This window comes from Dreissena polymorpha, chromosome 1 (genome assembly GCF_020536995.1).
Source record: "Dreissena polymorpha isolate Duluth1 chromosome 1, UMN_Dpol_1.0, whole genome shotgun sequence".
Classification (NCBI taxonomy): domain Eukaryota; kingdom Metazoa; phylum Mollusca; class Bivalvia; order Myida; family Dreissenidae; genus Dreissena; species Dreissena polymorpha.
The window spans coordinates 183,690,359-183,707,705 of NC_068355.1; the positions used below are offsets into that span (position 1 = coordinate 183,690,359).

Here is a 17,347-nt window from a genome sequence, read left to right on the forward strand (position 1 = left end):
TATTATTAAACATACTGCAGTGATATTGTATTACGCATATGTTGCTATAAAGAGGCCTTTACACATCTAAAATATATGCATACATTTCAATGATTTAATAGTTAAGTGTGACAATAAACTTCAGTAGCAGAGCTATTGTGTTTACGTTTGACAAGTTTAAATGCGACTGGTGAGTAAGATATGAATTAGAGCAAAATTACACAGATGGAAAGAATTACACATACTGAAACAATTGCTCACTTCAATCAACAGGTAAACATATTGTACATGTACAATCATTAAACAACCACAAAATTAAGACAGGGTCAGAAAGTGTCTCTCTCCCAGGAACACAGTTTCTATTTAAAGACATGCCATGTAGTGACAGTCAAAATACTTTATTACTCATGTTACTATAATTTATATGATTAAAAAAAAAAAGATAAAGGCCTTATGGGTCAATATTTGTTGATTGAAAAAAATAAATCCCAATTCGGTTCATTAAGTTGATAAAATTTCCAAATTTGTCATTGTATGGATTTAAAATAACACAATTTGACTAGACTCCTTTTCCCACAATGGCAAGAAAAATCCCTGTACATAATAGGAATGTTACCATGATTCTTACCTGTCAAATCAGTCGATCCATGTTGTTCATAGAGTCTGCAGATCAGTTTGCCATTCAGCGTGTATTTGTACAGTTCTTTACCAGAGGTGACAAAAAGGTCTCCATAGTGATGGGCAATACCTGTACATTCATGTTGTAACTGAAACTTCCTGCCAGGAACAAGCTTTCCCTGGTTGACAGTGATAAACTGGACCTCATGTTTGTTGAAAGTATCCACAGCCGCTGCAACCTCACTGGGTGTGATCAAACAAATGTCAACTGGCCTAGCATTAACATCCCAGTGACTCACCACCTGGTACTGCTGGTTCAGCAGCTTGACTTTCTGATTTTTCGAGTCTACAATCAGTACCTGCCCATCAGTCAGAACACATATGCCTGTGATCCAACATACATCTTTATCACTTGGTATTCTCACATTGTGCTTAGCATTACTCTGGACAATTAACGCCTTGCCTGACTTTCCTAGCAGAGTCAGTGCCTGCTGTATTATATGCTTACATTTTATGCTGGCTATAAGGCAGAGCTGCTTATGATCTCCAATTTTCTGAACAATTTCATGCAAATGTGACAAGTCATTGTGAAGACTGGTGCATTTATGCATAGAACTTGTAACTGACCCTTTAATGCTTATAACTTCATCTCTCATCTTGTTAAGTTCCTTCGCAGTTATATTATCAAATTCATTCACGATAGAGAGAACACTCCTACACATCTCTTCTTTTAAATATTGCTCATTTCCGCCTGATGTACCCACAGAATTATTATCACATTCATCTATATAAGTATTTAAATTGCCACACATTTGCTCTATCATAACTTCGCTATGTTCATTGTATGTTCTCTGCAATGACTGAATGCTGGCCTCCTGACTGATCTGCAGGGTTTTAATTTCCCCCAGGACAGTTTCCAGCTCCACTGACAGCCCCTCTAGGCCTGAGGGCTGCGTGTTGGTCAGCTCCGAAATCTGGGTCACTTTACTGCACTGGCTGAAATAAACAATTAATACATGTACATACCAAGGCATAGTCAGTGATATTATGAAATGCTTCAAACAAGTATAAAGTGTCAAATAAAAACATACATGGACAATAAATTAACGCTTCTTGGGCTTAATATGGGGTATATAGATTTGCACTTTTCCATCCATCTGCGTGACTTTTCTGTTGTATATAACTCCACATGTATTCCTGCAACTTAACAAGTACAGTAACCAGGCATGTGAGCTAATGCGCACTTCTATATGTTGTTTCTGTTGTTTTCATCATAATTGTAGTAATGTCTTATATTTATACAAAAATGACATTTTAACATATGTGCAGTGTAAAATAAACAGTATTGCTTGCTACAAGAGGACTATCACTTTACATAAATATTTATCATTGTGTAATTTTACCCACATGCATAGTTTGATATGTCTTTTTCAACATACCCAGAGTTATGGCCCTGTTTAGCAAAGAAATCACATTTAAAATTGTGTTGTGAGTAACTCAAAGAGTACAGCTGATAGAGGGATGAACTATTCTTAAAGTATAACCCACCATGTGAAATTATGCACCTTGATATTTTTTTTAAGTTTTTTTTTACATAAGAAGAGTTATGTATCCCTTTAACCAAACAATAATATTTGTTCAATTGTGAGAAGCGTTACTCAAATAGAGGGATACTTCTACAGTAACATAGTAATTGTCAGGTTAACTTGTGCAACTCCATGTTTGTTCATAATTTAAAGAGATTTGTGCAGTTGTGGGACAAATTGGATTGTAGAGGTATCAATGTACTAAGAATACATTTTTAGTAGTTAATATTGTTTTCAGTTTAAGTATCATTGTACACCTTGACCACACTATCCATAATAACACATGCAAGAAAAGATCATTAATGCTCTTCCATCCCACAAAAAAACTAGCATGACGTATATTTAATGTCTATTCCCAAACTCAGTATGTCCAGTCTAGCCTGTGATGAGCGACTTATCACATGCAACCTGGTCTACTATCTCCCAATATTTGTTGTTGCTATTTAACCTCTTGTGATTATTTTGCTTTTGTTGTTGTCATGTGATCTATTTGTGGAAAAGTAAAGACGCCATTGTTAAATGTTTTAATGGTCTAGTTAGCGTGTGCAACTCCATATGTTTGTTCAAAATTTTCCTAATTATTCTTGAGTAATCATCAGGAAACCATTTTACTGTTTCGAGTCACTGTGACCTTGACCTTTGATCTAGTTACCTGAAAATCAATAGGGGTCATCTGCCAGTGATGATCAATGTACCTATGAAGTTTCATGATCCTAGGCGTAAGCATTCTTGAGTTATCATCCGAATACCATTTTTCTAAGTTGAGTCACCGTGACATTTTAATTGTCAGGTAAACTCGTGCAACTCCATATGTTTCTTCATAATTTTTTGACATTAATGAAGTTGTCTTAAATCATAAATGGGTTAAAATTCAATGATTAAATGCATTTAATAATGGCAGTACTGTAATATAACTTTTATCATAATTGAAAATCTGCTTATAATATTATTATGGGTATAACAGGAACTAAAACTGACTACTAAATCTTTATAATTTCATGTTATAATCTTCTGTGACCTTTGACATATTGACCTTAAAATGGATTGACCTCTTAATTTTCCTCAATGTAAACATAAAACATGTTGCCTGGCTGTAGGTCAAAGCATTCCCTAGATATACTGTGGAACACAATTGGTCTACGGACCAACTGACTAAAGAACAGATGCAAAGCAAAATAACCCTGCTTCTTACAAAAGGGTCCTCTATTTCTAAATATAGTCGGAGTATTAACATTCTAGCCTGTGATAAGCATCTTATGACATGCAACCCAGCGATTTTTTTTCTTCTTTATAAAGTACATGTAAAGGTATACTTTCCCAATTGAAGAAAAACTACGAAATTCCAAATTGCTGTCTGAAAATTTCCAAAAATAAAGACAAATTCATTCATTTTTTTTCAAGAAGTGCATTTTCTGCAAGTTAACAAACAAGTACAAGAGGGCCATGATGGCCCTGTATCGCTCTACTGCTGAAAATATTCTTGGCGTGTGCAAATACTTAAATATAGGCCCAATTTAAGCACATGTACACTTTTGTGACACCCGGGGCAGGGTCAAATTTGACCCCAGGGGCTTAATTTGAGCAAACTTTGTAGAGGACTACTGTATCTCACTACATACAAAATGTGGTAGCCCTAGGTCCTAGAGTTAAGGACAAGAATATTTTGAAAGTTTTCACAAAATAAGCAAGATATAAGCATACACTACGCGCCCCGGGATTTTTGTCTAAATCACCGACCACCGCGTTTGGGCCAACGTGGCAAATCGCATTGATTCGCCGCAAATTGCAGTGAATTCACGCTGTGGTTGATTCACGGTGATTTCACTGCGACCATTGGGCGATAAAGATCAGCTGTAGAATCATTGCAAAACACCGCAAATCGCCTTGATTCGCGGTGACTACTAGATTTAAATTTCAACTTATTAACTAATGTCATCACTATTGACGATCACATTAGATCGCAAAAATGTATTCCAATATGAAAGTAAACACCGTACTGAAACAGTGCAACGGTTACAATACAGCATCTATGACATTCTTTAGGACTCTTATCGTCAATATTAACCAGAATTCGCTTTTAAAATGGAAATCGGGCATATGCGGGATTATCAAGCAATGGATAAAGACGGAAGAAGTTGTATTAATGTGATCGAGACAGTTGAAACGTATGTATCGGGGAATCGAGAGACTCGGGGGGAAAATACGTCGATTACATTACAATCAGTTATGAGTTCTCCATGGCTTCAAACTGTTAAATTGTATAATCAATAACGCAATTATCACTTCTCCAGTTGCGGTATCATACAGATAGGTGCGAACACAGTTTTGTTTTATACGCAGCATTTAAAAAGTAACAAATAACCTGTCAGGGACATGGGGTGTGAAATACATGTTGAAATTTTAAAAAGTTAACTCTCTTATATCTGCCAACAATGCTTATAATCCCATATTGCTATAATCTTTGTGAAGATTAGACATGTACATGTAACGTAGGAAAATCGTTCTTCACTGCGTTGACCATGAACGGGGTAAATCGCGGTGAATCACCGCGGAGATGATATTTATAGCATACACGGCGATCATGCTCGACCTATCGTGATAAAACCCGCGAGATCGCGATGATTTTTCACCCAAAATAAATAATGACCACCGAGTGTCAGTGATTTAGGCAAAAATCACCGCCTAATTTTAAGTGTAGCAAACTATGTATAAATAACGATAATTCCGGATGATCACAGCTTCCATTTTCAAAAGTATAGGCTGTTCAACATTGCTCGAGAAATAGTAAAGACAAACGTTTAGTAACGTTCCATTAAATGAATTTTACACGCTTCTATTTTATTAAATAGATCTAACAGCCCAATGGCGATTGGAGAAGCGTACATCACCTGAAGCAATGTGTAAATTTAAATTGAGATGCACATGTAAGTCATTTTCTGAAAATCAGGACCAAGTGAAAGTATTAATTTTACAAATAAACCAACATTTGATTTTATTCAAATGGTCGACATTATTCATTTATATGTGTCGTCTGTGTATTTGAGCAACTCTTTAGCAAATAGATATCGTTTATTTCAACGTTTAAAGCAAGTCTCGTTTCCGATATTAAACTATAAAAATTTCTTCGGTATGGTTACTGACCTACACAATCATTGACAGATGACATCCGATGGTAATTGTATGAAGTATGCAGAGAAGCTGACGAAATGTTAAAACAATCGCGAAGAAGTAAAACAGGGGTGCCAATTGTCCCAAATTTGAAATCCGGAAAATTAAATTAAGCCGTAGGATAAAGGGAAGAGAGGGCCCGAACCCCCAAGCCCTAGCTTATTGTTCTTTTTTTATAGTCTTTCTAGGTGCAATTTCTGGTAAGTACAATGCAACATATTATAAACCAAACCATCCGTAACACCGCAGGAGTATTTGTCATTCTAAACAAATGATATTAAAAACTTCGAAATTAAATTAAAATTGACAAACCAGCGTATCCGAAAACGACTGTCCGAAAACATGTCGCGATACATCATTTGCAAATGAAATAAAATATGCATATCCTTTGACTGCAGAAAATGAAAATCAGTAACCAGTAACCCCGCAAATACGCAGTCAATATATAATTTGATTAACATATTGTTTTAAAATATGATATTGCAGTGCTTTACTTACATGTAGCCAGTTACTGCTCATGTCAGTGCCAGCCGCTTACCAATCAGAAATCAATAAATAAAATCGGTACCAAGCACAAATGTCCGGAATGCCGACGATGCTATAACAATATTCGTTCTGAAATGATCCCGCACTTAAAGAATTTTGTCCCTACCCCCACCCGCCTTGAACAAACTCATCGGATTAACATTCACCTCAAAATCAACCTTGGACGGCTCAAATCCGGATTTCCGGAATAATCCGGAAAATTGACACCCCTGTAAAAATACCAGGTTATTATCTGTACCTGTTTCTTTCGGAGTGAATACTCGTTGTGGCTGCGGAGAAACTTCGAGAACAAAAGAATCTATAGCCGCGAACTTTGTTGGTTTTGCGTGAGCCGTACTGTACAATTGTTATTTCAACAAATAAAGATATTGTTTGTAAATCAGGATTCGACATTCAGCAAGTACGGTGTTTACTTTTATATTGGAATACATTTTCGCGATCTAATGTGAATGTCAATAGTGATGACATTAGTTAATAAGTTAATTTAAATCTAGTAGTCACTGTCAATCAAGGCGATTCGCGGTGTTTTCGCAATGATTCTACAGCTGATCTTTATCGCCAGATGGTGGCAGTGAAATCACGGTGGAATCACCCTGAATCAACCACAGAGTGGATTCACCGCAATTTGCGGCGAATTACTGCGATTTGCCACGTTGGCCCAAACGCGGTGGTCGGTGATTTAGGCAAAAATCGCGGGGCGCGTAGTGTATTATAATCTGTCTACTCCAAATTAACATTGACGAACTCTAAAATATATTTGACCTCTGACCTTGAAGGATGACCTTGACCATTCAACACTCAAAATGTGCAGCTCCATGAGATACACATGCATGCCAAATATCAAGTTGCTATCTTCAATATTGCAAAAGTATTCATAAAATGAGTGATTTTGGCCACATATATATGACCTCTGACCTTGAAGGATGACCTTGACCTTTCACCACTCAAAATGTGCAGCTTCATGAGATACACATGCATGCCAAATACAGGGGTTCCACTGGCCCCAAAAAAGTTGTCGCCTTTTTTTTCGCGGCGCGAAACTGTCAGTCATTCCGACCTTATTAATTATGACAATCGTTTAAGAAACCTTACAACATCAATGTCATTGACTATATTATTACTTTTAAAAGTATGTAAATACATAAATAATAATAAGTAACTTCATAAGTCTTAATAAGCTTTATTTATACATAAAAACATTGGTTTGCACATGATAAACAATCACATATAACCAAACTTATCTAATAATGTTAACATCAATGGAACAGTATGCTGCATACATTTTTTATAAAAATTTATTTAAACATACAATCACATCAGTAAACATCAGTAAATAAAGCCTCTCAATTAAATTGTTTAACACTTACATTTCAGAAAATAAAACATCTAAATTTAATTGTTTAACAGTTACATTTGGTCATTTGGCTTATATGATGCACATAAACTGAAAGGGAAAAAAATGATACACATCTGAACGACAAACATCTCAATATAAATTAACACCGCCTTATATATCGTTATAATCATTGATCTTTGTGCCAGTTTGTCCTCAGTGTTACATAATTGAGTGTTCTTTATCATAAAAGAACCGTTAATCCGATAATAACCCCAATAAAACTTGACAATAGCAGTAAAAACACCGACTGTAACACTTTCACGCTTCCGTGATTTCAGTGCACTCTACACTGTAGGTCGCTTACATCGTCGTAAATCAATATTTACAACTTACAAACGCTGGCCGCTTATGCTCGGTCGCGTGCTTTTCGACTCGCAGTACATTTTCGGATAGGATTTTACCGATTTTTTTAAATTCGCCACTTTAAAAAAATTGGAGCCACTTAAAAATAATTAGCGCCTTTTGGCGCCAATGGCGATCGACAGCGGAACCCCTGAAATATGAAGTCTCTATCTTCAATATAGCAAAAGTTATTGCAAAATGTTAAAGTTGGCGCAAACAGACCAACAGACCATCAGACAGGGCAAAAACAATATGTCCCCCACTACTATAGTGGGGGACATAAAAAATGAGTTAATGGTTTTGTGTAGAAGCGTAGTGTTGAGCACCCCCTTACAGTTTACAGTTTTTAAATTATACTATGTTAATATGACAGAAGTGGTTTCATTTTTTTTAGATGCTTGATCTACATTACAGCCAACGCGGAACAAACATAATCTGCGGCTACATGTACGCCACGGCCCAAAATTTAGTTTGCGGCGGGCGTGTCAAGTGTTCACGGGCGTATTGCTGAGGAACTCGGCATCGATCTGCGCAACGACGCAGAGTCTGTTTTAACTTGCATACTTTCACGGAGTAAATCCGCCGCATACATACTCGGCAGATTGAGTGAAAAGATATACACCAACATGTACATTTGTGTAGCATAGAAAACTAGATTTATGCTACTTTCATATTTATTATTTTCACGTTTAATAAGCAATATGGCACGTAGTGCGCTTTAACAAATTATCGTTGAATAAATTACGCACAATGTTAATGTTTCGTTTGATTCTGAAATGAGCTTTCTTAAATTTGTAATCCGCAACACGCTTCCGAATGTTAATGCAAATGCTACATTAACAAATTCTAGCGTCAAATAAACAGTGCTAAAATATCCTTTGTCTCCATAAAAAGCGCGCGAAAATTATGCAGACATGTACAACGTCGCATGGAAAGTTTGGGTGTATTTTGTGTTGTATAAAAACATTCATCACGTCAGGCGATTGATGCGTGTTCAATGGGGAAAAAAACGCCCCGATTGGGCGTTATTTCATCACATCTTTAAATGGTAACAAACGCCAAAATGTACTTGAAACTTGAGAATAATTGCGAATAAGTGCGTGTCTTGAGCACTTTTATCATAAATATTTACCGGAATTTCCTTTAAAACTGGAATATACCGGATTACCGGGAAATGATAAGGGATATCAACTGTAAAATATAAACAAAATGAAACTAATCTATATACACATAGTCAAACAATAGTTATAATAAGCTGATAATTAACAAAACAACAATTAAGTGTTGGTTATTGATGTGGCTTCAAACTGCTAATTGTCTCAGCTAAAATATAATAGCAAAATCAACAAGCAATTATAAATCAACCAACTGCTGGATTCTTGACCACTCGTATGTGCCAAGACATAATTACGTGACATTTATGTGTGAAATACATACACTACGGGCAGGAAACAAACTAACTTGGCCAGCCACATTAAATGTTCTTATATGCTAATACATGTTGTCGTAAAAATTAAACCCAAAACAAATATGTCTGTTGATCGTTTTAATATAAAGACAATAATCATACAGTGCAATAAACGCACACAAAGTAACTTAAAGTACTTAAGCCGATTCTATAAATGACAATGGCAAATGATTATTGGAATTTTATTAATACATGCCTATGATAATCGTATTTTGTTTTAATTAATTCGTTTTTTTTTATTTCCATTCTTTTAAAATAATAATTACTTATATCCGGATGACAGCAATATCTTTAGAAATGGGAATGCAATCACTAAAAACAAACAACAGCATGTTTTTTTATTAACTAATTAATCTATTTTGAATCTGTGCGCATTAAATTAATTATGATTTTAAATATAATTATAATTGTTCTTTTAAATTTCTTTGACTAACTAATCATTTAAAAAAGATTTTGATTTGAAGATGTGCATGCCAGACTCGGCGTCATGTCGCGGATCGCGTCTTGCCTCGGCGGAAAGATGCAAAGCTTCGCTGCGAAATGCTTCAACAGCCGACTTGGCATCGACTTGTTGCGCATTGCCGCCGCGCATCGCAAAATAATGTTTGTTCCACGTTGGCTGTACTGTAATTAATCTATTCTATCTTTTTTTTTAACTTTGATCATTCTTTCCTCTTTGTTCTTTTTTTTGGGTACGAATGTCTTAAAATTTCACCCATGTTGTATTGGTCAAAGATTGTTGATGAATGTCCCAGAAGTGGTTTAAATGCAATGCCAAAATCTTGAATAATGACAATAAGGATAAATCCAGAAATAAGCATTAGTGAAAAATATAATTGCCACTTAAGGCAAATGTGAAGTAAAGTACAAATGGACGGATTGGTCAATCAATATATACCTCACACATCAATCAAGGCCGGGGCATACACACTATTGACTGATAAAATCCTAACAAGGGCTGTTTGTAAAACACACATGCCCCCAAATGGGCTGTCATTTGCAGTGGCAGCCATTGTGTGATTATGTTAGAAACCATTTTACTGCTTCAGGTCACTGTGACTTGACCTTTGACCTAGTGACCTGAAAATCAAAAAGGGTCATCTGCCATCTGTCATAATCAATGTACCTATGATCCTAGGCATACCATTTTACTATTTCGGGTCACTGTGACCTTGACCTTTGACCTGAAAGTTGCTAATCCACCGATAATTACGAGTAACGCCCATATTATATAAACTGGAATCACAGTTCATTTTTTATACTAATAAGTCATAATACTACACATAAAGATTAAGAAAACACATTTCCTCGATGAGATACATAAATTATCCGAGTAGAATTAAATTGCTACCTCATGACCTTCGACATTGTAAATTGCGGACGTATTGTAAATTAACATTGAATCCGCGTTCAATTAAAAAATGGCGATTCAAATTACAAGTAATGGTGATTCAATAATGGAGAAAGCATTAACTGGATTTAACAAACATTTGATTAGGTTTGTTAAACCAGATAACAAGGAAAATTTGGATAATTAAAGTTAAACTACTACTGGTAAGGCATTCTTAAGTGTATATATTTTGGACATGTATAGTAATCGGATAAACAATAATAGATATACAAGATGTTCCATGCATTAAGATTGTGTTTTTGTACAAAGCTATCATAGGGATGATGATAATATAATGAGGATAAATATGTGATGGAACGGTGCTACTGGTACATTTCTTAATTCTTAAATTACTTAAATGTGATAAAGACTTAAATGTGTTATGATGAAGTAGATTTAATGAGCATTTATTGTTTTTACAAATAAACATAGTTTAGTGATAGAAATAATAAAAAGTTGTAAAATGAACATGTTTTGTTTTTGAAAAGTCGATATTGTTCACACAAATTATTGATATTGTGTCCTTATCTTTGTGTACCAATTCATTAAAATATGTTGTGTTATTTATCATGGTATTTTTATTTTAATTTAATAAAGCAGCGTAACTTTTTAAGATATTGTGTTGCTCTTAGAGCATATTTTTATTTAAAAAAAAATGAATAATACAGACAAAAACACAATAAACGCGCTTCAAAATTGACCCCAGTATTTTTCAATTTGATTCCTCAAAATTTCAGCCCTGGGGTCATTGACTGCTGGTTTTTAAAATCTATTGAAATCCCTCATGATCGGTCCTCAAAGTGGTTTTTTACAATTTTTCTTATCCGAGTCCTGGGACTGCATAACCTGCAAATCTACGACTCCCTGAATCGAAAAAACGAGTCAGGGGTTTTCCTCGCTTCATTGGAAAGAGGCCCTTACCTATGGATTTTGGGAAGAATTCTGGCTAAAATTACTGCTTTGGGAAATGAAAAAGCTGGTGTAAGTAAGGATCTTTGGAAAACTGCATGATTCTAATGAAATTTTCAATTGGGAAGGGGCCTTTAATAGGCTCCTGATATATAAGGCTGAAAACCGCTGCTACTGCGAGCCCAAGTATTAAACTTTATTATTTTTTTCTGAAAATTCTATGCATTTTTGGGACTCCCATAACTCAAAACTTTGCATCCCCAGATATTTTTGTGAGTCCAGGACGCAGGACTCACGGTTAAAAAAATTCACTGTCCTCGATGCTCTCAAATTGCGTCACCTGATTCACACATGTTCAATGGGAATTCCCCCATCCCATAAATAAATTTGTAAATGCACTCGTGTAAAATGGCGGACATTCGAGTTTATAAAATTCTTTGACATATTCATTGGCCGAATTTTTGTTTTGAAAATATAAATCGTAATAATGCTGGATTATCCAGTAATGGATAGATTTGGAACATGCAAAGATCTATCAATAGTATATGTGTATTTACAGCTACATTCCGAAATACCGTCGGTCCTCGGATTTTTCCGATAATAATATGGAAAATCCGGTAATGATTCTAATATTGCCGGACCTCATGTCCGGTAATAAAATTGTGGCGAAATATGGAATTCAACAAGCTTTTTCCAGAAAAGTTACAAGGCAAAAGTAAGGAATTTACAGAGTTATTTATGAATACTCCAATCATGAAAAACATTTTTTTATTGGTTGCATTTCTTGAATGACGTACATGCATATACGGTATCCGAAGATTTTTGCTGCGTCTTCAATGCAAATTACAATGTTAAAAATGTCATCTTCGTCTTTCGTCGTCATTTTTTACTTTTTGGGCCTGAAATAATCAGTCTGGGCCGGAAATGGCTGCATGAGTATAGGACCTCATTGCCGGCAATTAATTATAATTTTGGGAAGGACTGTTACAGATTTAAGGAGCATGTTTGTATCCATCAAAATCACAATCGGTAAGGTCTATTAAAATTATGAAATAAAAGTGGGACTTCAAAATTTATGTTTGGGACGTCCAAGATTTATGGTTTGGAAGTCAGGACTTCCAACTTTTAAAAGCTAGTGAAAGCGCTGTTAATTATTAATAGCTAAAGGAATATGAATGTGTGAGATACCTGTGAATTGTTCCAACACATGCAGAGCAGCACAGCTGACTGTGGTAATGGCAAAACTGTGTCAGTGTTTCATCCTCATGCACCTCACACTTCCTGAGAAAATCTTCCACTGCCTTAGAAACTGGCCATTTCTTAATATCCTCCCTTCCACATGTCATATGTTTTGTATGAAATTGACTATGCAGGATAACACATTTTTTACAATAAAACCCTTCACATTTTTCACAATAAATGTCTGCAGATTCCGTAAGATTCTGCTCTAAACAACGTGTGCAAGAAAAGTCTTCAACCATACGCAAACGTTTTGGAACCGAAGACAATGAACCTGTTGCCATTTTGTTACTGTATATAATGTTAAAACCTTTTTGTTCAAATCGTTCCAAGTTTATTTCTTGTGAAATATGAAAAAAATAAAGCTAGTTCCAAAAGTTTATCAACCTTAGACGTTAAAATTAACACTGAAACACAGATAAATTCAAACACAAGATATACAAAAAAACTTTTCAACCATAGGCCAACGTTTCACAACATTAGACAATGAACGTGTTGCCAATTTTGATATTCTAGTGTATGAAGTTTAACATGTGAAAGTACATGTAGTTAAAGTATAATTCTGTTAAAATAGTCTATAATACTGTAAACCGGATGGTTATGGCTGTGTTGTATCCCAATAAACAAGACATCATAAATAAGATAGTTCACAGTTCACTTCTTTTAATAATGTAGCAATGCTTTTCAGTCCATAATGAAAAACATGCAGACGAGAATTCAAATAGCAGTTAATCCTACAGTATAAATCAGGATCTGAAATATATAAAACAATTAAATACTAAACAATTAAACAAAAGTTCTGTTCTAGTGGCCTTAACATTTATTTTATTTGACTCAACTACTCATATAAGATTTAGGTACAACAATGACAACAATAATCATAAATACACAAAATGCAGCATCAAAAACCTTATAAACAAGGGCTGTTTGCATGCATGCCCCTCATATGGGCTGTCAGTTGTAGTGGCAGCCATTGTGTGAATACAATCTTTGGCACTGTGACCTAGTGACCTGAAAATCAATAGGGGTCATCTGCTTGTCATGATCAATGTACCTTTGAAGTTTCGTGATCCTAGGCGTAAGCTTTCTTGAGTTATCATCCGGAAACCATTTTACTGTGTCAAGTCACCGTGACCTTTGACCCAACACTTCTGTTAGCTTTAAAAAGTTGGAAGTCCTGACTTCGCAAGTTCCAAGCCTAATATTTTGGACGTCCCTCTTTAATTTAAGAATTTTAATATACGTACATGTTCCAACTCTATCCATCACCCGATAATCCAGTATTATTACGATTTCTATTTCCAAAACCAAAATACGGACAATATTGACGTCCGCTACCGTCCACTTTACGCAAGTTCAATTGTGCGATGGGGGAATTGCCATTGAACATTTGTCAATCACGTGACTCGATTTGAGAGCATAGAGTTAAGCACTGTTCATAATTAGTTATTATGACAAATCAACGACTGAATTTAAAATGTAACATGTAAATTATGATCGACGACAAATACTGCTCCGAAAACGACTGTCTGAAAAAGTACGTGTTTTGCACAAGAAATAATATGTGCATATCGTTTGACTGCAGAAAATGAAAACCAATTACTCATTAAAAACGTAATCAATATATAATTTGGTTAAAATGACAATATGCTTTTGCACTACTTTTCTTTGCTAATAGACATATTTCAAGATGGCGGACATTTGACTTTTAAGATTTTTGGAAACTAGCAAAGATATTTCGTCAATTGCAGTTCATGTCCGTACCACCTGCTAACAACTCGGAAATGAATAAATGAAATAACGGAAAATCAGTACCGAACGAAAATTTCTGAAATGCCGAATTTGTTCTCAAATGATCGCGCATGCCAACAAATTTTCTTGAAATGATTATTATTCGGTTTATTTCCAAACAGTCTATTCAGATTTTTGCTATGGTCAGAGCCGAGATTTCATCGCATTGGCTATCAGGCGATGGGTTAATTGTGCAGACTGCTTATTTTCAAATGCATATAATCAAAAGTGTTATCCGAAAAAATCAGGATTTTATTATTCACTGAATGTACCTATGACGATTTGTGATCCTAGGCGAAAGCTTTCTTGAGTTATCATCCGGAAACCATTAAACTGTGTCAAGTCACCGTGACCTTTGACCTAGTGACCTGAAAGTCAATAATGTCATCTGCGTGTCATGATCAATGTACCTATGAAGTTTCATGATCCTAGGCATAAGTGTTCTTGAGTTATCATCCGGAAACCATTTTACTATTTTGGGTCACCGTGACCTTGACCTTTGACCTAAAAATCAATGGGGTCATCTGCGAGTCATGATCAATGTACCTATGAAGTTTCATGATCCTAGGCCTAAGCGTTCTTGATTTATCATCCCGAAACCATCTGGTGGATGGACGGACATACTGACGGACTGTCATGTGCAAAACAATACACCCCCTCTTCTTCAAAGGGGGGCATAATAATGAGATAAAAATATATCATTCAACACATTGATACAATTTCTACAATTCTTACCAATTTATGGAGTTGAGTCCCTTTCTCTTTCACTTCAGTCTCTCCTCTTTTAACCTGCCAGTGCTGTAAATTCGAGCATGCAAACAGATATTATGGTGTTTCAACTGAGTGTATCAGTTGCTTTCTAAAAGTGAATTTATAAATTTGCTGCCATTCCCGAAATCATGTGATTTGAACATTAAAAATGTGCAAACCATAGGCGCTCGATGTCCATGACAATGTTTTTTTTTTTAATTTATTTATTTTTTAGTTACCTGTTGTTTATTATAATGCATTCACATACTAAATTAATAAAATTCTTCCGACAAAACGTCTTCTTAAAAAAAAAGATAGTTGGGCTATATACATAGATATTGACAAGGTAAATCACTTGCCATTTTCTAGAGCAACGGAAGTGCGTCATTATGCATAATTAAATCGCTGTCACCCCGCTCGCTAATTGAAATGCGCGAGCAGGCCGGGAACCTCGCTCTTTCTCTATTTACTTTCAGTTTCAACAGAAACATCCATAGGATATGTGATAAATCCCTGTAACTATTGTTTCTCTCAATTAATGGGGCAATCAACAAAAGATATTGTAAATTGCATACACATGAATCATTCCTTACCAATTCGTCTGCCATGGAGATTTCCAGAAAAAAAAGCACGTCAAAATACAAATCTGGCGCCCACAGTGTTAAGTGGCTGTTATTGTGTATAAAGAGCGAGGTTCCCGGCCTGCGCCCGCATATCAATAAGCGAGCGGGGCGACAGCAATTTAAGGCTCATGTTAAGTGCCAAAATGACCCCACATTGAAGAAATTTAAAAATATAAAAATGATCAGTAATACCCAAAATAAATAAATGAAATTTACATATGGTTTAAATTATTATATATTATTTCTACATATGTATACATTTTCAAGAAAAAATCACAAATCTTAGTTATAATGTCATTATTAGCAAAAATTGTCCAATATATGGCAAATTCTCAAATCCATTAAAAAGAACACACATGAACCAAATAAAACCACCAACAGTATTGGCCAGTTATATTTAAGGTACTACTACCATTGAATTGCATCAATAAAGCCCCACGACTATGCGAATTTCAAAATGAACATGTTTATACCACGAGTTGCTATTTATAGATTTTGGAAAAAGTCTTAAGTTTCCAATTGCATAGCATGCGATCAAGGAGTTATGATGTTATGAAATATATTTCATGAAACTATATCATTTTCCTATTATCTCCATAACAATGACGCTTACGTGAAATTCACTAATTCAATAGAATCTTGATACATTTAAGTCTCCTCCCTATTTAATTTCATCTGTCGTCCATCTTTGTCAGCAGTTTGTATTGATCCGCATTAACGAATTTATTAAATATTGCTTACATATTATATTAATTTGATTAGATAACTTGAAAATGTCTCATAAACAAATTATATAAACTTAAGAACAAATTGATCGGTAATATTTTATAAATTGTTGAAATTGAAAAGAAATATTTTTCAAATATACTTCCGGCAAATAATGGCTAGCTGAACAGGTAAACATGACAAGACAATAACAAATGCATTTTTTGATCGATGGCAAGGTTTTTATAGAAAGGTAAATGTTCACTTGGTTTAATATGTACGTGTGCCCAACATTTGTATAATTCATTTTTCCGATCCCATAAATATTATGCCTAGATTGTTAATTAAAATATTGTTATGTAGACTTCCTTTAAACCGGATGTTTTATGCCCCACGTGTTTGACGAACGGGTATGGTGTTCGAGCAGTGACATAAACATGGTGTAATTTGTTTTAAGGTAGCAAATTAGTCGTCTCTCCGAGTCTTATATATTTCAAATTAACATTACAATTTATGCCTTTTGGTAATATAGTTTATTTTTTTGTATTTGTGTCATTTTGTGACTATAATGAGTACTGTATTCAGGGTTTTTTGATCTGATTTTGGGGAAAGGGCATGGCCTTTTTTGAGGGGAAAAAAATCGCGCGAAACATCGAATTTTGGGGAAAAAAATTGTGCGAAAAGCTGGATTTTGGGGAAAATAAGCAAAGTCTAAAATAATCAAGTTAACATATTTTACTGTTTTTAAAACAAATTCAAGGCAACAGATAATTTAATTATGCAAGATTTTCCTAGTTTCTACAGTGTATCAGGTTAACTTATATATTTAAAGGTAAA

At 35.0% G+C, this 17,347-nt stretch overlaps 1 protein-coding gene across 12 annotated transcripts in view; it reads right to left on the reverse strand.

Annotated features, from left to right (window-relative positions):
* LOC127864178 (uncharacterized) overlaps positions 1–17,347 on the reverse strand; it is a 677,094-nt gene that overhangs the window by 633,942 nt on the left and 25,805 nt on the right. For 10 of the 12 annotated variants that reach the window (XM_052403854.1, XM_052403852.1, XM_052403853.1 and 7 more), the window contains exons 2-4: positions 15,168–15,230; positions 12,591–13,394; positions 837–1,593 (exon numbers count right to left, since the gene is read on the reverse strand). In XM_052403854.1, coding sequence (XP_052259814.1) covers positions 837–1,593; positions 12,591–12,925 — 1,092 coding nt within the window. In that variant the 5' untranslated portion in view covers positions 12,926–13,394; positions 15,168–15,230. The remainder of the gene's footprint in view (positions 1–836; positions 1,594–12,590; positions 13,395–15,167; positions 15,231–17,347) is intronic. The other 2 variants (XM_052403856.1, XM_052403858.1) reach the window with 2 other exon arrangements.